Source organism: Equus przewalskii, chromosome 6 (genome assembly GCF_037783145.1).
Source record: "Equus przewalskii isolate Varuska chromosome 6, EquPr2, whole genome shotgun sequence".
Classification (NCBI taxonomy): domain Eukaryota; kingdom Metazoa; phylum Chordata; class Mammalia; order Perissodactyla; family Equidae; genus Equus; species Equus przewalskii.
In genome coordinates, this window is record NC_091836.1 from 5,678,892 (window position 1) to 5,703,409 (window position 24,518).

Here is a 24,518-nt window from a genome sequence, read left to right on the forward strand (position 1 = left end):
GTGTGGACATGGCACCGCTTGGCACGCCATGCTGTGGCAGGCATCCCACATATAAATTAGAGGAAGATGGGCACAGATGTTAGCTCAGGGCCAGTCTTCCTCAGCAAAAAGAGGAGGATTGGCAGTAGTTAGCTCAGAGCTAATCTTCCTCAAAAAAAAAAAAGAGAGAAAAAAAGTTTCTTGACTCTTCCGTTTTTCCAGGCTCAGTGGTGATTCCTGCCTGGGGGTGTGGGGCCTGATGGAGATGTTCAAGAGTTAGCAATCTTGGCCAGTGCTCTGGAGAAAGGAAAAGCTGAGGATGAGGGTAGCATAATTGCTGACATGAATTTGGTCATTTGAGCCTGAGAGTGAGATCACCAAGGACGTAAAGGGCCAAGGACTGGGTAGGGCCTGTGGCGGAAGAGGCACGTGCAGGAGACTAGGAAGCCCTGGGCAGAGAGGCAAGAAGAGAGCCAGGAGTCCAGCCTCTGGAAACTGGGTGGGAGAGGACTTCAAGTGGGGGGAAGCATGACTGGCTGTGTCCAGATGCCCCCAAGAGGGTGAGGGAGCGGGAGGTGGGAGATGCCGGGCATCTGGACCTTTCTGCCCCTACGCCTGCCACCCCTAGCTCACTGGCACAGTCTCTTCCCACCCCTGGCTTGGCTCAGACTCCTGAGCTGTGGGCCCCCCTCTAGGGACATGGAGGGTGGCGGTGCCGGCAGGCCCACTCTGCAGGGGCCAGTACCCCCACTTCTGGTGACTGAGGTGGAACAGCAGCAAAGGGCATTGAAGGTGGGGACGTTGAGAGGCTGGGACCGCAGACCCAGAGGGCCTGTGCGTGGGTCTCAGAGGCCAGTGGCCCCTCAGCACTCAAGGGGCCCTGCCTCATCTCTGCATCTTGGTGCCAGTCCAGCAAGGGGGGATGGCTGCGAGCCCTGGGGAGGTGGGGTCTCGTCTGCCTTGTTCCACTCCACGTCCCCATGCCTAGCACAGCCCCTGGCCCTCAGATGGTAAGTGCCAGGGAAGGAAAGGTTGGGTCAGTGAGAGTCATGGAACTCCAGAGAGGGAGGCGAGCCACCACAGAGCTAGGATGGCAGCAAGCCAGTGTCCACCCCAAATCTACTCAGTTCCCGGGGTGGCGAGATCTGGTCAGTGCAGGAAGTGTGTATGTGTGCGTGTGTGTGCAAGAGTGTGTATGAGTGTGTGAGTGTGAATGTGTGTGTGTGTGTGTGTGCCTGCGCATGTGCATCGGGAGGATGGCTTCCAGGGCCAGGCAGTGTTTAGACAATCTGAGGATGAGTCAAGAGAAAGTTCCTAAGGGACCAGAAGGTTCTGCCTCTCGGACTGCAAATTTCAGCCCTGTGTATTGAGGCAATTTGATTTCCTGTGTGAAATACACACTAATATGTCATAAATAGCTGAGCACACTCCACTGGTGCGTGGCCCCTGGGTTGGTTTGTGTTTTTTTTAATCAGAAACCCAGAGCTGAGCCATTCTCTCAGGTTCTTTGGGGCCGGGGTGGCCAACGTGCTCTGAGGCTTGGGCCCCTGGGCTCAGCAAGGAGAGAGTGGTCCCAGCCACGGCCACGGCCACATGCATCCCTTTCTCTGAGGCCCTGGTCCTTGCCTCCACCACCTCCTCCCCATCTCCTGGCTCCGAAGCTGGGAAATCCATGCTGCCTTCCCAGCCCCTCCCTCTCCCCAGAGATCCTTCCACGTCAGCTCTTCTCATCCACAGCCCATCTCTGCCCCGGTGGCCCACAGACTTTGACTCTGTGTGAGGCCAGGCGCAGCCCCCACTGCCTCTCTCTCAGGAATGATTAACTCCTGGCTGGGTGGTGCACGGTGGCTTGGTCTTGGGAGCAGGTTGTCCCTGGGCAGCTGAGCAATGGGAGAGAAAGGTCTTCTGGTTCTGCCGGGGGCTGTCACCTAGAGTTTGTATCGCTCACCAAAAGCCAGAGCCCTCACTGGCCTTGGTGGCCAACAGACCCGGGGCCAGAGGCAGAACCAGTGGCCCTGGGGAGCCACAGAGTCCTGGGAAAGGAGGGTTCTGGGCCCCCACGAGGTGAAAGAAGAGTGGTGCCCCTCCCCATGACAAGGCAGCACGGGGGAAGGAGGGCTGGAATCAAGTGTGGGCAACCTGGGGGCCCTCAGGTGTTGGCTGGGGGCTGAGCTAGGGCTGGGGGAAGGTGACCAGTCACCTGAGGGCGCCAGGCAGGTGTGAAATGGTCTGCTGTCATCCTGTCACTGTCCCCCTGCTGCCTAGGGGACCAGATGCCCCCGCTCCAGGGACCAGGTGAGGGCCCCTCTGCAAGCTGAGCTGTCAGAGCTGGGTCAGGTGGGGCCCAGGGGCACGTGGTGGACTCCTGGTCCAGAACGTGCAGGGGAGTGGGCGGGCCTGGAGGAGCCACCCAAAGTGGCAGGGGGGAGGGGCGGGATTTCTTCCTGCCCCTGTGACCCTGGGGATCCCCATCTTCTTAGATCCCTGGCACTAGCCTGGGCTGACCAGGAAGAAGCTCGATTGAGCAGAAGGAACACCACCCCCAGCCCCTAGGGGCCTCCCCTCCCCTAGCCATTCCCCACCCCAAGAACCTCCCACCAGGGTGATGCCAACACCTGCTCTGGGCAGAGCAGAACCCCGGAGCCCTGGCTCCCAGCCAGACCTGGGCCTTGGCCCAGCATGGACGATAGTGGCCGACGTTTGTGAAGCTGTCACTGAGTGTCACCTGCTGTCCTCACGCGTTAGGTGCAGTAGCATACTCAATTCTCACAGCCACCCTCTGACGTCGGTCCTCCAGGACCCTCCATCTATGGAGACTCAGAGAAGTCCAGTGACTGGCCCAAGGCCACACAGCTGGTTGAGGGGCCACCACACTTCAGACACAGGTCCATGTGCATCTGGAGCCTTTGCTTTCACACGGCGCTGAGTTGCCTCTCATGAGACTGGCACAAGGCAAGAAGCTAGTGTCCTCGAAGCCCCCTGGAGGGTGGGGCCAGACCATCCCCAGCAGGGACAGGAGAGATGGGCCCAGCACCCGCCCAGCACACGGCAGGCCAGAATCCGGATCCCGATCCGAGCGGCGTCCACCAGGGCACCGATTCCCAGCACTTTGATGCGCCCCTGGCTTCCCACCCCAAGGGGAGCTGACTCTTCCGGCCATTGGCAGCGCCAGACAATTAACAGTAGAGAATAATTGCTTCTGGCTGTGCCAGCAGCCCACTTCAGTTGATGAGACGGGGAAGGTCAGATGCGGAGGTGGGGCTCCCGGGGCAGGCCACAGCCAGGGACAGGGACCAAGACTGTCAGGAAGGGCCCCCAAGGTCCCAGCAGAGGCCCCAAGTGACAGAAGCCTCCGCCCCAGGCCCTGCTGAAGACTCACGAGTGTTGAGTCAAGACTTGGCCTTCATGCCCGGGGACAACAGGACAGCCTGGGTCCTGGCCGTGGTCCCCCTGTCTCTGTCCAGACATCTGGACTACACACAGGCAGGAATCCCAGTAGCCAGCATCTGGAGTAGGAGCCGGCACAGCCATCAGCTGGGCTGGGGTGCATGGGCACAAGGGGTGTGCCAAGTGGACAGACCAGAGATGGAAGCCCAGAGTGAGGAGGTGTCCCCAGGGTGAGCAATGGGGGGGGTGGGCACCCTACCCAGTGCTGACCACGTGCGTCTCCGGCCCCCAGACAGATCTGTGACGCAGCCCCACTCACAGCTGGTGAGCCTGCCCACCATGGCAAGCCCCACTCTGAGCCCCGACTCCTCGTCCCAGGAGGCCCTGTCGGCCCCCACCTGCTCCCCAACCTCGGACTCCGAGAACCTCAGCCCCGATGAGCTGGAGCTGCTGGCCAAGCTCGAAGAGCAGAACCGGTGAGCTGGGGCTGGGGGCCGGCGAGGGGCCTCGGGGTGCGGCTGGGCCCCAAACAGAAGTTCCCGGGTGCCCCCTCCCACTCAGAGCTGGGCCCGGCCCTGGGCAGTCACAGCTCCTACCAGAGGCTGGCCGAGGGACGTCGCCCATCATCCTCCCCACCCCAGGTGAAGAGACGGTCCCCCATTCAGACGAGGAGACCGAGGTTTCAAGAGGCCAAGGGAATCTGGGAATCTGGCCGTTGCTTATCCAGCCTTTGTGGAAGGAAGAAACTAAAGTCTCTGACTCTGGGGTCAGGCCTTTCCGCTTCCCTCCCCGGCCCTCCTCCTGTTTTAAAATGTATTTTTATTACTATTCAGCTATGGTGAGGCCAACGGCTCAGACCATGGCCATTGAAAAGATACTTTGTTACTCACAGATCCCAAGACGTAGGGGCACACACACGGGACAGGGCCACACAGGGAAGCACCAGGGTGGGTCAGGGGGCCGGAGGTGGGGGAAGGTGGGCAGGACCCTTTACTGTGGTTTCCGTGGGAAGGAACAGGCGAGGCAGGGTAAGCAGGCTTGGGATGGGCTAGTCTGAACGATCCCAGTGGCTCTGGGGCGTGGACTCTGTCCCTAGCTGTCTGGCACCTGGCCCTGGGTGATCAGGGCATGGGAGGGCGGCCCTGAGTGTGAGAGGCCCATTAAGGAGGGCCTTGGGGTGTGGGCTCTGGATTGGTTGCTTTGTGAGCCCTTAACTATCTCTAGGATTCCTGTAGGCCTGGAGGGACAGTCCTTCCAGGGTCAGCGAGGCCCCAGGTGTCAAAGCATCAGAAACACATGGTTCATACAGCCCCTCCCTAGCTAGGTGCCCCCAGCCAGCAGCTCACCCTCCCTGCGCCTCATCTGTGAAGGGGAAATTTTAACACCACCTGCCCCGCAGGCTGCTACAACACTACCTGAGCTAATCCACGTGGTTCTCAGCCCACCGCTGGAAACAGGATGGGGCACACAAATGGCAGCCTCTCCGGGGGCCCAAGGATAAGGATTATGGCTCAGAGAGGCCAAGGTCGCTCAGCAAGAGCCACACAGCGAGAACAACCTAGACCTAATTCCTGGTGGCCTCTGGGAGCCCCAGCAGGAGGGGCCAGGCTGCCCAGCAGCCCCCTGTCCCCAGGGAGTCACTGGAGCCCAGGAGGGTGGGGCGGGAGGGACCCGCAGCCCAGGCCCAACTCCTCCGGCCATCCCGCCCAGGCTCCTGGAGGCCGACTCCAAGTCCATGCGCTCCATGAACGGCTCCCGGCGGAACAGTGGCTCCTCGCTCGTGTCCAGCTCCTCAGCCTCCTCCAACCTGAGCCACCTGGAGGAGGACACGTGGATCCTGTGGGGCCGGATCGCCAACGAGTGGGAAGAGTGGCGGCGCAGGAAGGAGAAGCTGCTCAAGGTGGCGGGGGCAGCAGGGCTGGGCGGGGGGCCGGGGAGGAGGCAGGCGGAGCAGACCGGGGACAGCGGACAGACAGCCTGGTCATTTGACCACCAGACAGCAGCACCAGGGTCTGCCCTGGGCAGAGGGGCAGCAGCAGAGATGTGTAGGCCCTTTTGGGGTGCCTCGGGGAGTGCAGGGTGGGGCTGGCTGGGCAAGGGGCTGTCGCACTGGCATCTCATGTGCCCCTTCCTTTCCCGCCCGGCTGTGTTCCATGACGGATTGGGGGCAGCGCGTGAAGCAGTGTGGACTCTGTTGAGCTCTGGGCCACAGGCGAGACGTGGGCCAGCTGGACTGGATGGCCGTGGGGAGGCTGCACTGGGATGGGGTCCAGCCCAACCTCCCACTCCCCCGCCCCACCCCCATCACCAGGAGCTGATCCGCAAGGGCATCCCGCACCACTTCCGGGCCATCGTGTGGCAGCTCCTGTGCAGCGCCACGGACATGCCCGTCAAGAACCAGTACTCGGAGCTCCTCAAGATGTCCTCGCCGTGCGAGAAGCTGATCCGCAGGGATATCGCCCGCACCTACCCGGAGCACGAGTTCTTCAAGGGCCAGGACAGCCTGGGGCAGGAGGTCCTCTTCAACGTCATGAAGGTGAGGCCCAGGGGACCTGGGCCTCGCACGAAGAAGCGCATCCCACGTCTGCCTGCTGTCCCGGGGCCTGGCGGGCCCTGCCCTGACACGCGTGCCTTCCCTCGCAGGCGTACTCCCTGGTGGACCGGGAGGTGGGCTACTGCCAAGGCAGCGCCTTCATCGTGGGCCTGCTCCTCATGCAGGTAGGTGGCCTCGGGCCTGCTCCCCGCAGGGGCAGCCATGCCGGGCTCTGCCCCCAGGTGGTGGACGGAAGCGCAGGATTCTCTCCACCCAGCGTCCCCCTGGGGACAGAGCCTCCGTCTCCATCCACCTGTGACGGCTGACAGTCTCCAGGCCAAGCCCTCAGGGACTGGGCACAGCGGGGCTGGCCACCTGTCCTCTCCGTCATCCCGTCCAGGGCCTGGAGGGGCAGGCCATCCTGCTGGGTCACCTGCCGGGGTTGGATGGGGCACTCAGGCAGGGGCTTTGGTCAGCCAGTGTGCTGTCAATGGGGCTGGGGGTTTCCCCCAGAGAACCCAGCAGGCTTAGGACGCGGAGCACAGAGACGGCTGGGGGTGGCCCGGAGGGTGCCTCAGCGAGGGCTCTGGAGGCGGCAAGACCTGGGTTCGAGGCCCAGCTCCAGTTTCCTGCCAGGCGGCCTTCAGCAGGTGACTTCAGCCTCAGGAGGTTTCCCACCAGTGAAACAGGGCTGACAGTGTTGGCCAGGGGTTTACTATGAGGGTCCAGGCAGCCTGGCCCAGGCCCATTCAGTGAACACAGACAGAACGGAAACGGGCAAAGCGCACACACAGGGCCATGAGAAGAGCGGCCAGCAGCCCTCCCGCCGCCCCCGCCCACAGTGCCCCGTCCCCCCAGATGCCCGAGGAGGAGGCCTTCTGTGTGTTCGTGCGGCTGATGCAGGAGTACCGCCTGCGCGAGCTCTTCAAGCCCAGCATGGCCGAGCTGGGACTCTGCATCTACCAGTTCGAGTACATGCTGCAGGTGAGCACGTGCAGCCGGTGCCCGCCTCTCCCTCTGCCGCCCCACAGCCCTGGGTGCCCCCTCGGCCGCCCCATGCGTTGCTGGGACTGAAAATTCCAGGGCTGAGAGACTGCGTCCAGAAGTGCCAGCTCAGAAGGGGACTCCTGTCCCTTTGGGGCCCTGGGGCACTGCCCCAAAGGATGCTTCCAGGAACAGGGACTCCTTGTAGGGGCTCCTGAGAGCGTGGGGCTTCCCCAGCCGCTAGAGCAGAGGGGGTGGGGCTGGCTCTCGTCACACGCACCCACGGCCCCCTCCCTGTCTGCTGCCGCAAGTGTGTGGCGGAAAAGGGAGTGTTGTCTGCCTGCCTCTGCTGATTACCGGAGAGCCGGAGAGCCGCAGACTTCTCTGTTTATAAATAGCAGCCCCCGCAGGGCCCGCTCCTGCCCGGCAGACAGAGCCGGAGTGTGCAGGCACGTGCAAGCATGCACACACACAAGCCTGCTCCGAAAGCTGGTGGCAGGTGGGACTCTGTGACTCTGGGCAGGGAGGCAGGAGGCAGGACCCTCCAGGGACCAGCCCTGGGACACACCTGGATGTGGAAACCTAGCTCCTTGGGCCTGGAGGATGGGAGGTGCTGGTGCTCAGGGGGACCTGGTTGTGCCAGCAAGCAGGTGGCCCAGGCCCACAGAGAGGAGGGGACCCCACCCCAGGCTGGGGAGTGGACACCTCCCGTGGCGACATAGATAGAGGCGCCAGAGAGCCCCCGGGTCTGGGGGGAAAGGCTGGGGCAGGCAGGGGGCCGGCCCGAGAGCCTTCTCTCAGTGAAGGACATCCAGGGGCTCCTAATGCCTTCTCCAGCCTCAGTTTCCCAGTTTCTGTCACTTTTAAGCAGTTGGAAGTTCAGGCCAATCAAGCTGGCATCTCCTGAGCACGGCCAGGCACAGTGCATCCTGCGGGGGGCGCTGGGGGTGGACACGTGACTTGCCAGTCACAGGATATGGTGGGAGCTGTGACGGGCTCACACCACACCCCACCTCTCGCTCTCTGGGTGACCCCCTTGCCTCTCCCCACACCGAGCCTCACAAGCATCCCCTCAGGCCAGCTGTGGATCCCATGAGCTGCTGGGCCAGCGCCTGCCCAGGTAGCACACCCCACACCCTCAAGCTGTTGCTGCTCCTGCCACCCCAGCCTGTGTCCCCGCCTCATGCCTCTCTGAGCTCTGGGGCACATCAGCTCCACCCAGACACAATGCCGAGGGCGCACAGAGGAAGGGAACTGAGGGCTGCCCAGGGCAGATCAGGGAAGGCTCCCTGGAGGCGGTGGCACTGAGCCCAGCACTTCTGAGTGGAGGGAACCTGTGGGCAAGAAGGGACAGCTGTGCCCTGCGCCCTCCTCACCACGTCCAGCCTCCTCCCCCTCCCCCGCAGGAGCAGCTCCCGGACCTGAACACTCACTTCCGCTCCCAGAGCTTCCACACGTCCATGTACGCCTCGTCCTGGTTCCTCACGCTCTTCCTGACCACCTTCCCGCTGCCCGTTGCCACCCGTGTCTTCGACATCTTCATGTATGAGGTGAAGCCCCCGGGCGCCCCCTCCTCTCCCAGACACCCCACACTGGTAACAAACCCCAGCCAGGCCTGGATGGGCCAGGGCTTCGAGCAGGGGTGAGAGGGCGCCCTGAGAGAGCAGGCCCCGAGATGCACTGTCCCCTCGCCTTTGCAGGGCCTGGAGATCGTGTTCCGGGTGGGCCTCGCCCTGCTGCAGGTGAACCAGACAGAACTGATGCAGCTGGACATGGAGGGCATGTCCCAGGTGGGCCGGGAGAGCCGAGGCGGCTGGGATGGCCCCCCATCCAGGGCCACCGGGGCAGGGGGAGCCCTCCCGAGAGATGGGGTGGGCCTGGAGTGCCTGAGCGCCCAGATCCTTTCCCATCCCCTCTGTCCCCTGAGGACCAGGGTGGGCCCTGCAGAGCCCCCAGGCTGTGCCATACACGGGCTCTGGCAGCAGCAAGAGAGGAAGGTCTAAGCTTAGGCCGAGCCCTGGGAGGTCCCATCCTTCTCTCCTGCCCCCAGCTCCAGTCCCCCAAAAGCCTAACGTAGCTCAACTTCTCTCCTGCAAACAGTAATGCCAGCCACACCATGAGGCCTTGGGTGTGGTTTTGGCCCAGCCACCAGGCCAGGCAAGGGCACAGGAGAGAGTGCGGGGTCTAGGGCAGCCTCTTACCCCGCCCCAGCCCGGCTGCCCCGCCTGCCGGAGAAGAGGCCGGCCTGCTTCTCACCGCCACTCCCCATCATGCAGGCCCCTGCCCCCTCCCCGCGTCCTCCAGCTGGTGCTTCAGGGAAGAATGCACAAAGGCCACGGTTGTGTCCACAAACACGGGCGTCCATTGTCCGCAGCTGCCGGAGGGGCCCGCTGGGCTGGGAGCGGGGGCCAACCTGGCCCCAAACCGCAGCGAGCTGTGTCCACCCGGGGCTTGCCCTTAACCCTTTGTGGAGGCCCCGGGGGCCCGGGCAAGCAGGCCACTGAGGGGTCTCCATCAGGGTTGCTCCCGGCACCCCGATTCCTCAACCTCTCCAGCCTCCTCTCACTGCCCCGGGCCAGTGGCATGCCGCCCCCTTCCTCCAGGAAGGTCCCCTGTGCTCAGACCCCGCCCCCGCCCCACCCCAGCCTCTGCCCTCAGGAGCTCCCACAGCCTGCTTTTCCCCTGCAAGCTGAAGTCCTGGCCGCAGGCAGCTGCTTCTCCCCGATTCCATTTCTGCCTCCCACGCTCGTTGGCTCACTCTACACACCCTGACAGAGGCTCGCACCCAACAGGCCGGGCCCTGTGCTGGTGACATGGGACGCCCCGGCAGTCCGGCTCTGGCCCTCCCTCCTGGAGTGCCCTGGCCCTCCTCCAGGGAAGCAGGGCACAGCAGGGGCTCTGGCAGGCCCCCGGGAGTGGGTGCGCGTGTCGGTGACTGCCCGTGTCCCCACAGTACTTCCAGAGGGTGATCCCCCGGCAGTTCGACAGCTGCCCAGACAAGCTGATCCTGAAGGCCTATCAAGTCAAGTACAACCCCAAGAAGATGAAGAGGTCAGTGCCGGGCGGCCGGGGTGCTGGCGGAAAGGGGGGTCCCTGAGGGTGGGACGGTGACCACCTCGGCCCTGCCCTCTGCAGGCTGGAGAAGGAGTATGCAGCCATGAAGAGCAAGGAGATGGAGGAGCAGATCGAGATCAAAGTGAGTCCCAGCAGAGGTGGGACAGGGCTGGGACGCCCCTGGGAGCGGCCCTCCCAACTCCTGAGGCAGGCGGCCACTAGGTGGAGCCCGTTCCCAGCATACCCCACACACCGCCTTGTCCTCAGGCTCGGAGGGGTCCTCCCTCCACCCCACCCCCCCCCCTCCCCGTGCCTTTACTCACCGCCAAGCCAGCCCCACCACGGGGAACAAGGTGGACAGTGACCTAAACAGTATAGAGTGACTCGAGAAAGTTCTCTGGGTAAGATGTGCAAGGGAGGGGGTGGAGCTGACCCAGAAAGAGCGCTGCAGACCCAGGGCGTCAAAAGGCCTGAGCAGCAGCGAGCCTGAGGGGCTGGAGGAAGACCGCCCTCGCCCAGGGCAGGGGCAAATGAGGAGAGCTGAGGTAGGCCGGGGCCAGATGCCAGGGCGTGGAGGCCAGGGTGCGGCTCCCACTCATGGACCCTGGTTGCCCTGGTGCCTGGCCGCCCGGCCCACTAGGTTTGGGGGGCACAATTCTGTCACCGACTCCAATGTGGGGTCTCTCTCCACGCCACCAAGCCATTCTCTGACACCAGCTGGGCATCCTACAATTAACTCCATTCTGCCACCGCTACCTGGAGAGAGCGCCACATCCCAGCGTGAGGGCCTCAGTCCCACAAGACTGAGACGCCAATCGTATGTCCAGGATGTCACCTGTGCTTCTGACCAACCAGCCATAGATCAGAGGTTCCCCCCGTCCCGTCCTGGGGTTCGACTCATTTGTCAGAGCGGCTCGGAACTCCGAGAAACAGTTTGCTCGCTAGATGCCTGGTTTGTTCCCAAAGGCTGGAACTCGGGAACAGCCGGAGGGAGGAGACGCGGAGGGCGAGGTCTGGGCGAAGGGCAGGGAGCTTCCCCTCTCTCCGTGCGCCACCCTCCCAGCCCCTCCACGTGCCGACCCACCCGGACGCTCCGAACCAGCCTTTTGGGTTTTCGTGGAGGTTTCATCACACAGGCCTAACTGACGAGATCACTGGCCATGGCGACTGGCTCAGCCTCCAGCCCTCTCCCCTCCGGGACGTCAGGGGGTGGGGCTGAACGGTCCAACCCTCGACTCACATGGTTGGGTCCCCTGGCAACCAGTCCCCTTCTTGGTGACCTAGGAGCTTTCTAAAGTTTCTGAAGTTCATTTCATTAATATAACGGAAGACACCTTTATTGCTCTCATCCCTTAGGAACTTCCCAGGGTTTTAGGAGCTCCGTGCCAGGATGGATGTGGGCAGGGCTGGCACCAAATATGTATTTCTCATTATAAACCACAGTATCACGGGGTTTCCTGAGTGTGCAGAGCCCCTGAACCCAGACTTCCCTCCTTCTCCTTCCCTCTGCTTTCATCCCTCCACATGTGATTTTAGTTATTCACTCAACAAGCATTTATTGAGCACCTACTGTGTGCCAGAGTCACAGCAGAGACTGAGGGCTCCCCAGTCCAGTGGTGGTGAGAAGACAAACACGAGCACAAACCCCAACACAGTCTGGCTCTGTCCTCTTCGAGGCAGGGTCCCAAAGCGGCTGGGGCTGGAGTCCTACAGACCAGGGTTCAAATCCCAGCTCTTCCCACAACCCAGCTGTGTGACCCAGGAAGGTGAATTCACCTCCCTGAGCCCCAGTGACCCCTTCTGCAAAATGGGGATGATGCTTGTTCTGCTGTTCAAATTATTATTATAGCTCTTCCCACAACCCAGCTGTGTGACCCAGGAAGGTGAATTCACCTCTCTGAGCCCCAGTGACCCCTTCTGCAAAATGGGGATGACGCTTGTTCTGCTGTTCAAATTATTATCATTATTGCTACCACATCATCATTATCCCCACCTCCTCTAGAAAGGCAGAGGCGCAGCCCAGATTAGGATCCAGGTCACTGGCCACCCATACCTGAGGGGGGCAAAGGGCATCATTGTCCTGGGCCTGTTTGTAGGTTTTCCAGACACAGTTTTGTGTCCTGAATGTTTCAGGGTCTCCCTTTCTCAGGAATGGCAGCTTGACTGATGCACCAGTCCAAACGTATATGTGAGTCTTGCTCATACACAGACGAGGCCCTGTTCCCATCTGGTGACCACGAGGGCCCAGCAGTAGGTAGGGATGCAGCAGACCCTTGGACCATACACCCAGCCTGGAAATTTCCCACAAGAGGAGCCCGGGCACCCCCCAGGCCTTAAAGGATTCAGGCAGATGCCTTCTCCCTCAGCCCTGCCATTTGGTATTTCACCTTTAGCCTGTTTTAAAATATACCTGGGATTTGTTTTAATCAGGTCTGGGAAGGTGATAGACGTGGGGACAACTGCCTTTGAAAGGAGAGTTTATTGCTTGGAGTTCCCAAGAGGAGGGGGCACGCCACGCCACACAGGGCCGCACGGGGAAGCACCAGGGTTGGTCAAGAGGCAGGGAGAGAGGGAAGCAGGGCAGGAGGCTTACTGTGGTTTCCAAGAATAGAAATGGGCAAGGCAGGGGAGGCAAGGTTGAGCAAGGTGTTTTTGAACAATTTCAGGGGCTCTGGGCCACAGGAGTGGCCCCTCGTTGTCCTGGGACAATTTAGGGCCGGGAGAATGTTGGTGTGGTGTGCGAGAGTCAGACACAGGAGGCGGCTGGGGCTGCGGGCTCTGGACTGGCCGGTTTGCATGTGGAAGGTGCGCTCACAGGCAGGTTATTCACTCTCGAGGAATTAGCTAGAACTTCAGGGGCCGTCTTTCCAGGATCAGCAAGGCCACAGGAGGCCCAACCATCAAAAATTTAGAAAATTAAACAAACAAACAAAAAGCCCGATTAGTACCTGGCCTCTCGTCGTTCTTGTTCGCTCTTTCTCGTTTTCCCTTTGGAGGAGGCAGGAGAGAGGGGAGTCGTGGTCAGGGCACGTCAGCTCCTCCAAGGACGGCTGTGCTGGTGCAGCAGTGGGTTCAGGCCAGAAAGGGGGCAGAGCAATCCAGGGGTCAGGCGTCAGGGGTCAGGACTCTGGTTCTGGATCACTATGAGGGACAGAGACCTGTCACTGCCCACTCCGCCTTGGTTTCCCCACCCACGACATGAGTCAGTGACCATCAAGCAAGCCTGCCATTCTCTCTGACCACAGTTGCTTCCTGGGAGTGTTCTGGATGTTTCCATCGCTTTTTCTCCCCGGAAGAAACCAGGAAATGTTCTGTGTGAGCCACACAGAGGCAGGACCCTCACTCCTCTGCCGATCACAACTCTTTCCATGGCTAATTCTCAGGGGGAACGTAGGTAGAGGGTAGATACAGGGCGTCTGTAAACCTCACCTGCTTCCCAGAAGGCTGTGGGGGAAGCTGAAACTATAGATATCTCACCCAAATCCGTCAGTGCAGGATGGAGACCATCTCCAGCATCCGGCCAGGGGAAGTGACAACTGCTGGGTACGGCTGGCTGGCGGTGGGTCACACAAGGAACCCCAAATTCTGCGAGGAGTCTGTCCTCTGAGAACGTAACCCTGGGGCTCATGGCAAAGCAGTGAGGGGTGGGGACTTGTGACAGCAGCCCCCCCCAAAAACACAGAGGCCTTTGCCCTGTGGTAGGTGTCACACTGGCCCTTGACAGGCAAGCCTGGGGCAGAAACCGACTCTCACAGAGGACATGGGTGCTGTCCGCCCCCCCACACACAGCGCCTATCCATGAAAGCATGCACATTATTTCACTGAACCAAGGTTTGTTTAAAAAAAAATCTTATGGGCCATTCTGAATGGGACCTGGCCCTGATTTCTGGAATCACTGACACAGAATGTAAGACATTGGCTCTCTCCTGCCTGGAGGTGGCCTGGGCCCTAAGGGGACAGATCTCTGTGTGCACAGGAGCGGGAGGTGGGCTCTGACATGCTCTCCCCTCTCCCCCCATAGAGGCTTCGCACCGAGAACCGGCTCCTGAAGCAGCGGATTGAGACCCTGGAGAAGGTGAGGGGCGTGGCACCCAACCCTCCAGGCCCCTAGCAGGACCCAGCACCCAGAGGGCCAGCCAGCCCCCTGCCACGGCCCCACCCTGAGCCAGAGGGCTCCGAGGAGGCTGGCGTGAATCCCACGGGCCCTCCCCCGAGCCCCGCTGAGATCTGAGCTGCCGTATAATCGGGGCCCCGGGGAAACCTGGCTCGGGGCTGGGGGCTGAGTTACAACCCAGTGAACTGCAAACACCACAGTCCATTTGTGTGTCCTTCCAGGCTGCCTGGGGTGGGGAGAAGGAGGTAGGACTGTCCGTCTGACGGAGGTGCCCTGGAATTGGGCCACAAGGCACCCCACCCTGTAATTTGCAAGCCTCACCCTCAAAAAAAAGGAGACAGTGGAGGAGGGAGCGGCCTTGCACCAGGCTCCATGGTGGGGTGCCACCGCCATGACCCTGGCCCCTGACGGGTTTTTAAAGATGAGAGTAAAGGTGGAGGCCGCACTTCCTGCCCCTCCCTCCATCTCAGATGACCCTCCACTGACCACAGAGAGCAGGTCATCCACAGGATTTTATTGTCCTTGTCCCAAAGCCTTGATTCTTGTCCCACCTCCACATCAAAACGCAGCCACCCAGCCGGTGCTGCCACCCCCATCCCGCGCCCTCCGGGGATGGCTCCTCACTTTTCCCAGCCTGGTCAGCCCTGGGGGGTGGCCCTGCCCCGGAGGGTGGCACCCCGCTTCCCCCCTCACGCACAGACCCCTCTCCAGGACGGAGCTGGCTCTGGCTTTGGTCTTCCTCCGGGTCCTCTCCTGCTGGTTCTCCGGTCTCTCTCCTGTCTCCCTGCTTCTAGAGATAGTCTATTGCGTTAGTGACAAGTGGTTCTTGTCTGTCTCTCCCTCTCCTGTCCCCGCGCCTTCTGCTCTGCTCCTCCCCCTGTCGCTCGGACCCCCTCCGCCGGGTAGGAGAGCGCTGCTCTGGCTGATAGGTTAATCCAGGTACTGTAGCCTTTCGTCTCCCTCTCCCACCTCTTTCCTGTCCCGCACACGACAGCCAGAAGCCACCTCTTCCCTGGCTGCCACCATCCCTGGGGCAAGGGGGGCAGGCCTGGCACTGTGCATGGGGGCGGCTGGGGACCGCTTCTCAGGGGAGACAGGCCTTCCTCTGGGGGAGGGGGTTGCACGTGTGGGTGCATCTGTGAGTGTGTCTGTGAATGTGTGTGCACGCACATGTCCGGAAAGCTTCCTCCCTCCGGGGGACACAGGTGGGGACCCAGGAGGGCTCAGGGCCCCTGAGGGTGTATCAGCAGTAGGCCCTGGTGTGTGCGCTGTGCAGAGCCCCCCACCACACACACACGCACGCACGCACGCACGCACACACACACAACACCTCTCCTGGCCCCTCAGCTCCTCTCTGCTCCTACCTGCAAGGCCTGCCATCTTCTCTCACTCACCTGCTTCTGCTGCTGCCTTATCTTGAATGGCTCTTTCTGGAAGCTTCTGCCTGCCACCTGGTGGCTCCGAGCCTGGAATGGGGGGCCCACATTGGGTGGGGTGAGGGGGCAAGGCTGGTGTGGGGTCCTAGTCCCAGGCAGGTGGAGGCCCCAGGGTCCAGGACTGGAGAAGGCCCTGGGACAGGTGTATTTCACCTCCCAACCCACCCCGGAAGCACCAGCCCTGAGCCTCTGGGACCTGGCTGCCCCCAGAGCCCCACCCTCACCAGCAGAGCCCTGGATAAGGACTCATTTCTCCTCACCTGGGACAGACGGAGAGGGGTGCCCGGAGGAGAAGGCACTGTCTGCAGCCCCATCCTGGTGCCCCCATTCTCCATTTAAGCCCCGCAGAGCCTGGGCCCCTGTGGGTCTCCTCCAGGCTGCTCGGGTGTCCTGTACCTGCCTGCTCCCCACCCACATCCCCAGGCCCCGTGGGGCACCCCATCCCAGGCTCTGAGTGCGGGTGGCCTCGCCCTCTCCCTTCTGCCCGGCCTCCACCCGCTCTGGGCCTCTCCCTGAGGTAGGCCCGAGGCAGGGCCTGGGCTGTGAGCAGAGAGTCACCACACCCTGTCCTCGCTGTGCTCAGGGGCAGGTGACACGCGCGCAGGAGGCCGAGGAGAACTACGTCATCAAGCGGGAACTGGCGGTGGTGCGGCAGCAGTGCAGCTCGGCGGCCGAGGACCTGCAGAAGGCGCAGAGCACCATCCGCCAGCTGCAGGAGCAGCAGGTACCAGGCCAGGTGGGCGGGGCCGCCTGGCCGGGGCCACGCCCCTCGCTCTCGCCCCTCGCCACTCGCCCGCCACCTGCAGGGCTCATGCGCAACTGACTCAGGATCAGCCCTCCTGTTACTTCCTGGGGGCGCGGGAAAGGGGAGGAAAAACGGAGCACAGATGCTCCCCAGCCCCACACGAGGAGTGGGGGGAACCCTGTGTCCATTTGCCACCTCCCAGTGGGGTGTCTGGCCTGCTGCATTGAGACCAAGCAGTGGGCCTCCCTGGCCCCCAGCCTCAGGGCAAGGGCCCCGGGAACCAGGGTGTGCCTGCAGGTCTCCTCTCCTGCAGCTCATGGGGCTGATTCCTTGGGGGAACCCTGGCGTCTCCCCAAGGTCTGAAGGACGGTTGGGCTCCCCCGGGGGTCAGCCATGCAGGCTAGGAGGTAGGACCGGGGACAGGGGAGGGGACGCCCTCCTCCCGTGGCCAGGACTTTGCCCTCAATAGAGGCTCTGGTCTGTGCCCCCGGCTCTGAGTTGGCAGGGTCGGGGGCAGGGGCGGCCCAAGTCTGTTGTGAGGTCGTGAACTCCTGATCAGCGGTGGGAGGGCGCACCTGCTGGAGCACGGCATGAAGAGTCCGCTTCTCCCAGAGGGAGCTTTGGGGTCTCCTTCAGTGTCCCCAGCAGGCTGCCTCCCTCCTGTGAAGACCCGCCAGCCGCTGAGGCCCCAAGCTCAGCGTGCGGGCCTGAGCGCATGCCCTGGAGAGGCAGGGAAAGATGCTCCAGGGTCCCCCAGCCCCTGCCATCCGGGGCCGACCCCAGCAGGGCCTGGCAGGCAGGTGGGGGGCCCTGATTTGGAGAAGCCACAGAGTGCTCAAGAAACAGTGGGTGGAGAGCAGGAGGGGCATTTGCTGAGGAGGACCCCGATCCAGACTGGGGACTTGGCCCAGGCCTCGGCTGAGGAATTCCGGTGGCTTCTCTGCTCCTGGGGACAGAGAGGCAGCACCTCATCATTTCTCCCAGGGTCCACCTTCTGCCCCCCCACCTGCGAGTGCTGTAGCCCAGCCTCCAGCTGAGGCAGCACAGCTGGTGGGGAAACTGAGGCTGGGCCCATCCCACCCATGGCGTGATGCCCCCACTCAAGCCAGTCAGACAGAAAGCCACCTGCCACCCCTGAGCGCCGGCCTTTAAGGGACGCAGAGACGGGTGAGGCAAGGAGGCCGCGCAGGCAGAGGGAAGCAGTGCAGGCGATGGCCCTGAGCACCCTCTCTGTCTCCGGGAGAGCCTCCTGGAGGAGGTGCAGCCTGGCGGGGCTGGGGCTCAGCACCCGTCTGACACCCATGGATCTCAGAGACCCACAGGGGTCACGGGCAGCCAGTAGGCCTGGGCAGGAAACCAGGGAAGGAGCCCATCACTGGGGAAGGGGGTTTCTCCCAGAGAGTCCCCAAGATGAGGACTTGGCTCCAGCCTCAGGAGCTGTCCTCACCCACTGGCCAGGCTCTGCTCTTGGGCCCAGGTGGCACCCATCACCCCTGAGCCCCCCACGGGGGTACCTCTGAGAAGCCTTCTGGGCACTGAGCAAGAAAGTGTGCCCAGCAATTTTTCCCCATCCCTTCCTGTTTGGAAATGGGGTAGAGAGGAGGGGGCGGAGAAAGGGGGGCAGGAGTGCCTAGACCCGCTCCCACCCCACCCCCACCGTGTGGTTAGGCACCTGACCACACAGCAGGAAGGGCACCTCCAACAACCCATCTTCCACCCCTACCCCAGCCATCCTGGGAACCAGTCATTGGCGTCCCTCCGGGCACCCAGAGGCCATGGAAGGTCCCCTCCAGAAGGTCCCTCTGTGTGGTGTTGCCAGGAAGGAGCCCGGGCTAAGCCAGCTGCGCCGGGATCAGGACCCCTGGACACAGAGCCTCAGGGCCCCCAGGGCATTCAGCTGTCCTCCAGTAGGGCAGACGGTGCAGCAGGGGGACCCAGGGTTCCTCCTCGCTCCCCTCTCCCTCCCCAGCCTGAGCCCTCCTCCCGGCCCAGGGACCCTACAGTGGGGTCCAAGGCCTGGGCCCACAGCCGGCTGGCGGGAAGGCTGCCCCAGTCCTGCCACAGCCCCGGGCCGACGCAGCCATCTGCCTGCCCCAGGATAACCCGCGCCTCACTGAGGACTTCGTGGCCCACCTGGAGACGGAGCTGGAGCAGTCGCGGCTGCGGGAGACGGAGACGCTGGGGGCCCTGCGGGAGATGCAGGACAAGGTCCTCGACATGGAGAAGGTGCAGCAGGGGGCGGGCGGCTGCTGGGAGAGCTCGGAGAAGAGGAGCCGGGGGACTGGGCGTGCTTCAGGAGGTGCAAGAAGGGGCGGCCAGGACCAGTGGGACGTGTCCTGGAGTCAGAGCCCCCTGCCCGGCAGTCCCCGGCCCCTCCATGGCACCCTGGTCCCCTGCTTCCTCCCCATGGTCTCCACGGGAGGGTCTGGGCAGATGGGAAGTTGGGCCCCTCACCCCCAGACCCTCCCAAGCCCTGGAGGTGCACAGGCACACACACACACGTGCGCGCATGCGTGCACACACACACGAGCACACACGAAGCAGCATGACACCATGAGGGGCACAGCCACCCTCATGTACCAGGCACAGGGCCAGCAGTGCGGTGGCTTCCATGGGCTTCCTGACAGCCCAACACACCTGTGTGTGTCTCCCCCTGGTCCCGGCTTCCAGGATGGAGGGAGGGGAGGCAAGACCCAGCCCATCCGGGCTGCCCCAGCCATGGAGACACCACCCAGGGAGCCGACTGGGGCCACCCTCTCCTGCCTGCAGGCCTCAGCGGGTACCAGGCCTCCTGGGTCCCCCCTCACCTGCTTTCTTGCCGACTCGGTATAGACTCAGCTCCCACAGGGCCACCAGAGGGCAGCAGGACCCACTCCCAGGCTGGCAGGAGCCATTCCCCACCCCCGGGAGCCTGCACTGTTTGGGGTGCCCTCCCAGGTGGGGTGTGTCTGCCACAGCCTTGCTGAGGCCATCGGCCTCTCAGTCCCCATCGGCCAGCCCAGAACAGGGCTTCTCTCCCGCCTCCCTCCATCTTGGAGGGGAATGTGCAGCCAGTCAACCCTCCGCCCTCCCCAACTCCCAGTGCCAAACAGGGGTCATGAGGACCTTGTACAGCAAGCTGGATGGTCACCGAGAGGCTGGAACACAAATCCCGCTCACTGGGCCCTTGGGAGGCCAGGGCAGGGCCTCAGCTGGCCCTCAGCCTGTCCCCAGGGAGAGGGGCTGCCCGGGGTGGGGTGGGGCCAGGGTGCGGCAATCCACGGTCTCTCAGTGCTGCTGAGGGGGGTCCAGGGTCTGGCCGTGTGCTGGAGCGGCACAGATCTCGGACTCCCGGGTGGATGAGCACCTGCCCCCCCCCCCCCCCCAGCGGGCCTGGTGTGATGGGCAGTGACATTTATGGAGGTCCCCCGGTTATGGGGAGAGAGCAAGTGCTGTTATCACATCCATCTGACCGACAAGGATCTCGGTCTGCTCCCCTCCAGCCTGGCCCACGTTCCCAGTTTATTCCGGGGTCCAGGGTGCACCCTCTCCCATGAGGGCCGCCCAAGGTGGGACTCAGAAGAAACGCGGGGCGCGCATCCGGGCCCTGCGGGAAGGGAGGCGCGGCTTCACATGCCCCGGGCTCTGACCGCTTCTCTCCCGCAGAGGAACAGCTCGCTGCCCGACGAGAACAACGTGGCGCGGCTGCAGGAGGAGCTGAAGGCGCTCAAGGTGCGGGAGGGCGAGGCCGTGGCCTCGGCGCGGGAGCTGAAGCTGCAGCTGCAGGAGCTCTCGGACACCTGGCAGGTGCGGGCCCAGCCCCCGGGCACCAGGCGGCCGGGCGAGCGCGAGGTCGGCGGGGCTCCGGCGGAGGCTGACGCCCGCTTGTCCCCCCAGGCCCACCTGTCGCGCGGCGGCCGCTGGAAGGAGTCCCCGCGGAAGCTGGTCCTGGGCGAGCTGCAGGACGAGCTGATGAGCGTGCGTCTGCGCGAGGCCCAGGCTCTGGCCGAGGGCCGCGAGCTGCGGCAGCGCGTGGTGGAGCTCGAGACGCAGGTGGGCTGCGGCCGGCCGGCCGGGCGAGGGGCTGGATGGCCACGGCCCTGGCTCGGCCGTGACCCGTGGCCGTGGGCGCTCCCTCCTTCCACAGGACCACATCCACCGCAACCTGCTGAACCGCGTGGAGGCAGAGCGCGCGGCGCTGCAGGAGAAGCTGCAGTACCTGGCGGCCCAGAACAAGGGGCTGCAGACGCAGCTCAGCGAAAGCCGCCGCAAGCAGGCGGAGGCCGAATGCAAGGTGCGCCCCCTCGTCGGCCGGCCCCCCGCCCCGCCCCGCCGCGCCCCTTGAACCGCCCTCTCTCCCCTACCCCCAGAGCAAGGAGGAGGTGATGGCCGTGCGCCTGCGGGAGGCGGACAGCATGGCGGCGGTGGCCGAGATGCGGCAGCGCATCGCCGAGCTGGAGATCCAGGTGAGCGGCCGGGCCGGGGTCGAGGGCGGGCAGCGGGGTGGGGGGCCCTGCCGTGACGCCGCGCGCCCTGGCCGCCCGCAGAGGGAGGAGGGCCGCATCCAGGGCCAGCTGAACCACTCGGACTCGTCGCAGTACATCCGCGAGCTCAAGGACCAGATCGAGGAGCTGAAGGCCGAGGTGAGCGCGGGAGGGGCCCGGGGCCGGGCCGGGCGTCGGGGCTTCGGGGAGCGGGGGAGAGGGGGTCCGGCGGCCGGACTCGGTCCGTGGGAGGGTCGGTGCCCGCCCCCAGCGCGCCGGTCCCGCCCCAGGTGCGGCTGCTGAAGGGCCCGCCGCCCTTCGAGGACCCGCTGGCCTTCGACGGGCTCGGCCTGGCGCGGCACCTGGATGAGGACTCGCTGCCGTCGTCGGACGAGGAGCTGCTGGGCGTGGGCGTGGGCGCCGCGCTGCAGGACTCGCTCTACCCGCTGTCGCCGCGCGACGCGCGCTTCTTCCGCCGTCTGGAGCGGCCGGCCAAGGACAGCGAGGGCAGCTCAGACAGCGACGCCGACGAGCTGGCCGCGCCCTACAGCCAGGGCCTGGACAACTGAGGCCGCGCCCGCGTGCCCGGAGCCAGGGGGCCGCAGGCCGCGCATCACAAACTCCGCCCGGCCCGAGGGCTAGGCCCAGCGCGCCAGGGCGCAGAGGGCGGGGCCCGAGTCCGAGGATCGTCAGGGTCCCCGGCAGACCCACCCTCCCCATCAGTGTTTACCCAGCTTGGTCGTGGCCCTTCGGGCCCAGTTCCCCGGAGGGCCCGCCCCTCTTAACAGTGAGGGCCAGGGTCGACCAGGGGTCCCAGGACTGGATGGGCAGGAAGTCCCCTCCCCCCAGCAGACCTCTTTCTGGGACAAGGGTGGCCCTGCTGGGAAGGGCCCAGGAGCTAGAGGAGGCCTGAGGAAGAAAGGGCAGCTCTGGGCTGGACAGTCCCACCCCCCAATGCCCCTGGGGACCCTTGGCCGCTGGGGACAGATGGCCAGGCTGTGCTTTCCTGCCTGGTGCAGGCATCGTGGCCCCTGCAGCAGAAACCAAAGCCCCCCTACTGTGCAGGGCCACCTGGGGTGTGTGGCCAGCAGGAACCAGCCCAGGCCTGGGCACTGGCTGGCCCTGCTGCTCGGGGCCCAGAGCGGCTGGGAGGACGGCATGAGACCCCCTCCCCAGCGCCCCCCTCTCCCTCTGTGAGACATCCCATCACCCCGGCATGGCCAGTGATAGAGGGGCTCCCCCTCCATCTGCCCAGGCCAGCCTCCTCTCCAGGGCGTCCCAGCCTCCACTTCCCTCCTTCCCTGGGTCCCCAGCCCCACCCTCCAGCCCAGGCCAGGCCCCAGTGGAGGAGGCTTGCCAGCCGGGTGCCTCCCGGAGCCTCCCCGTGGTGGCCCCATGGTCTCTGCGGAGCCGGAGCCGAGAACGGTGCCAAAGTCCAGCAATGCCCCCAGACCCTTGTCCCCGGGCCTCGTGACCCTCGGGGCTGCCCCTCTCGGTGCTCCTGGAGCCTCGAGCCGCGTCACAGCAGTCTCCCTGGCGCCTCCAGGGTGGGCATCCGCGCTCAGTCCCCATCCCCGGTCGCCCGCTCCTCAGTGTTACAAAGCCTGGGGACCAGTGTGGGCATCTCGGGCTCTCACGTGTGCCCCCCACAATGCCCACCACCATTTTGCACACTGCCTGTTCACACTCCACATGTCGCCCAGGCGGGAAAGATGGAAAATAAAGTGTATTTACACAGTCACGGACAAGGGATGCTGAGCGCGCAGGCCTAGGGGTGGGCAAATTGCAAGCAGCCGTGGGTCCCCAGCCCCTTGTCCAGGGAAGCAGTGAGGAAGGGAGCGGGCTGGCCTGGCCGTTGGGAGCCTCCCACAGCCTGAGAGAATGAGGGGTGGAGGTCACAGCAGGTCAGCAGGGGGCCAGAGAGGCCACCGGGTTGGGGTGCAGAGTGGGAGGGGAAAGAAGAGCATGTGTTGGTTCAGTCTGAGCAGAAGTGGAGGGGAAGGGGGAGACAGAATGGGGGCACAAGTCACAGTGGACCTCAGATGTCAGGCTCACAGATGGATCCGGATAGCGTGGCTCTCAAGATAGGGAGGGGTGGGGGGGCCCGCAGGGTAGTGGGGCAAGTGCCCAATAGATGAATGTGTAGGGAGATCAGGGAAGGCTTCCTGGAGGAGGTGGCAGGTGTCAGCCATCTCCAAGGGCCAACGCTTAAAGGTGAGACAGACCAGAGACCAGCAGGAGGCACATGTTGCCTGTGAAGAAGGAATAGAAGAGTGGGCGTGGCCAGGCCACGAAGGGGCTTCTCCAGTCCAGAGCCAGAGTTTGCACTTTGAACTGAGGGCACTGGGGAGCCATGGCAGGCTTAGGTGAGGGGGGCATCATCAGATAGACCACAGTGTAGGGGGTCATGAAGAGGCCAGGGCAGAGACCCACCAGAGCTGGGCAGTGGAGGCAGTGAGTGGGCTGATCTGAGCTGAGACAGCGTCCTGGCTGGGGTGGTGGGGACACAGCCCGGGATGGCAAAGGAAGGCTTCCTAGGGGAAGAAACTTAATTGGGAGCAGCCAGATGCCAGCTAGGCCCTGCCCTCTGCACCCAATGTGGGCCCACAAAGTGCCCCCAACTCTGCTCAGCCAGCAGGATGCTGGCTATGCACTGGGACACCCAAGTCCCGTCTACTGTCCCATCACGTGACAGCTTCTATGGGCCCATGCACCATTCACATCTCACAGATTGAACACTGAGACCCCGACAGTTGCCACCTGTCTCTCCTGCCCCAGGGAGTAATTCCGTCCCAGCTGGTTCCCCAGGGAGGGGTAGGGTCCTAGGGTGGAACATCTGAGGCTCTGCCCTGCTCCTTCTTGGGGGCTGGCCTTGAGAGCCCGGCTGCCCAGTGTGTCAGGGGTCAACCCAACCCCTTGGGCTTGTCTCAGAGTCTGGAAACAAGGACACCTGGGTCCTCCCCAGGGCCCAACTAGGAAGGGACCCTCTGGATTGCCACCGAACTCGGAGCTGGAGTGAGGGAGCATGCTGTTGCCCCCGGCCCCAGCACCGGCTCCCAGGGTGGAGGTGGCAGTGCCCCCCTGGGACAGGGCTGATTTCGCCCTGGACCCGAGGCTGGGAGGTGGCCACGTCTGGGTGGGGGCAGGCAAGACTTGGTGATCCGTGTCTGACAGAAACCTGGCTACAGAGTGCGCTGCGGGGCCCGGATCTAGGGGCAGTGACAGTGCCGAGGGCCCAGCACCGGGTGCCACTCTGTCCTTTTACCTGCCCTGGTGATTGTGGTCCCTGCCGGGCCTGCGTCATTCTTGGTGTGAAGCAGGAGACCCTTGGGGAGCAAGGCCCAGCGGGGGCCCTTGGGGAGGACGGCCCTGGCTGGGGCTTGAGGGTTCCAGGGTCAAGGTGACTGGGCTGTGGGAGGAAGGGCAAGGAATTCTGATAGGGGAGACAAGCGACGACATTGGTCGGCTCTAGTGAGGAGCTTGGGGGGGACACCCTAAGTTGAGGGGAGAGGGGAAGCCCATGGGTTGGGAGACACAGAGGGACCTAGAGAGGACACCTGGAGAGGAGGGGGCAATGTGAGGACTTCCTGGTCTCCCACCCAGCCTTGGGAGGGGCTGCTCCTTGCCTGCAGGCCTCTCTGGGTGCAGCTGGCCCCCGGGGACAAGGAATCCTGTGAGGACCCTACACCCCACACCGGGTCCTTCTAACGAGCCTCGGGCCCAGCTGCAGGCCTGCCTTTTGCACTGCAGCCTCCTCGGGGAGCGGAGGGCAGTGTGCGCAGGGTTGGGAGGCTGGGAGGGAACCCAGATCGCCATCGCCACC

The 24,518-nt window shown here is 63.8% G+C and overlaps 1 protein-coding gene and 1 long non-coding RNA gene across 14 annotated transcripts in view; one reads left to right on the forward strand and one right to left on the reverse strand.

The window, feature by feature from the left end:
• Positions 1–22,436, forward strand: part of EVI5L (ecotropic viral integration site 5 like) — a 30,374-nt gene extending 7,938 nt beyond the window's left edge. For 2 of the 13 annotated variants that reach the window (XM_070622856.1, XM_070622847.1), the window contains 19 exons: positions 3,659–3,842; positions 5,077–5,266; positions 5,678–5,902; positions 6,010–6,084; positions 6,758–6,883; positions 8,290–8,433; positions 8,584–8,673; positions 9,837–9,934; positions 10,019–10,079; positions 13,959–14,012; positions 14,958–14,990; positions 16,071–16,211; positions 18,330–18,458; positions 19,878–20,018; positions 20,109–20,264; positions 20,359–20,505; positions 20,582–20,677; positions 20,759–20,854; positions 20,986–22,436. In XM_070622856.1, the coding sequence (XP_070478957.1) occupies positions 3,706–3,842; positions 5,077–5,266; positions 5,678–5,902; positions 6,010–6,084; positions 6,758–6,883; positions 8,290–8,433; positions 8,584–8,673; positions 9,837–9,934; positions 10,019–10,079; positions 13,959–14,012; positions 14,958–14,990; positions 16,071–16,211; positions 18,330–18,458; positions 19,878–20,018; positions 20,109–20,264; positions 20,359–20,505; positions 20,582–20,677; positions 20,759–20,854; positions 20,986–21,264 (2,418 nt within the window). In that variant the 5' untranslated portion in view covers positions 3,659–3,705 and the 3' untranslated portion in view covers positions 21,265–22,436. Of the gene's footprint in view, positions 1–3,658; positions 3,843–5,076; positions 5,267–5,677; positions 5,903–6,009; positions 6,085–6,757; positions 6,884–8,289; positions 8,434–8,583; positions 8,674–9,836; positions 9,935–10,018; positions 10,080–13,958; positions 14,013–14,957; positions 14,991–16,070; positions 16,224–18,329; positions 18,459–19,877; positions 20,019–20,108; positions 20,265–20,358; positions 20,506–20,581; positions 20,678–20,758; positions 20,855–20,985 lie in introns of all 13 variants that reach the window. The other 11 variants (XM_070622854.1, XM_070622846.1, XM_070622858.1 and 8 more) reach the window with 9 other exon arrangements.
• Positions 12,398–14,274, reverse strand: LOC139083813 (uncharacterized). Its single transcript, XR_011540774.1, has 3 exons — positions 13,415–14,274; positions 12,886–13,078; positions 12,398–12,787 (listed from the first exon to the last, which is right to left on the reverse strand). It is a non-coding gene; the product is annotated as an uncharacterized lncRNA (long non-coding RNA).
• Positions 22,437–24,518: the final 2,082 nt, after the last annotated feature.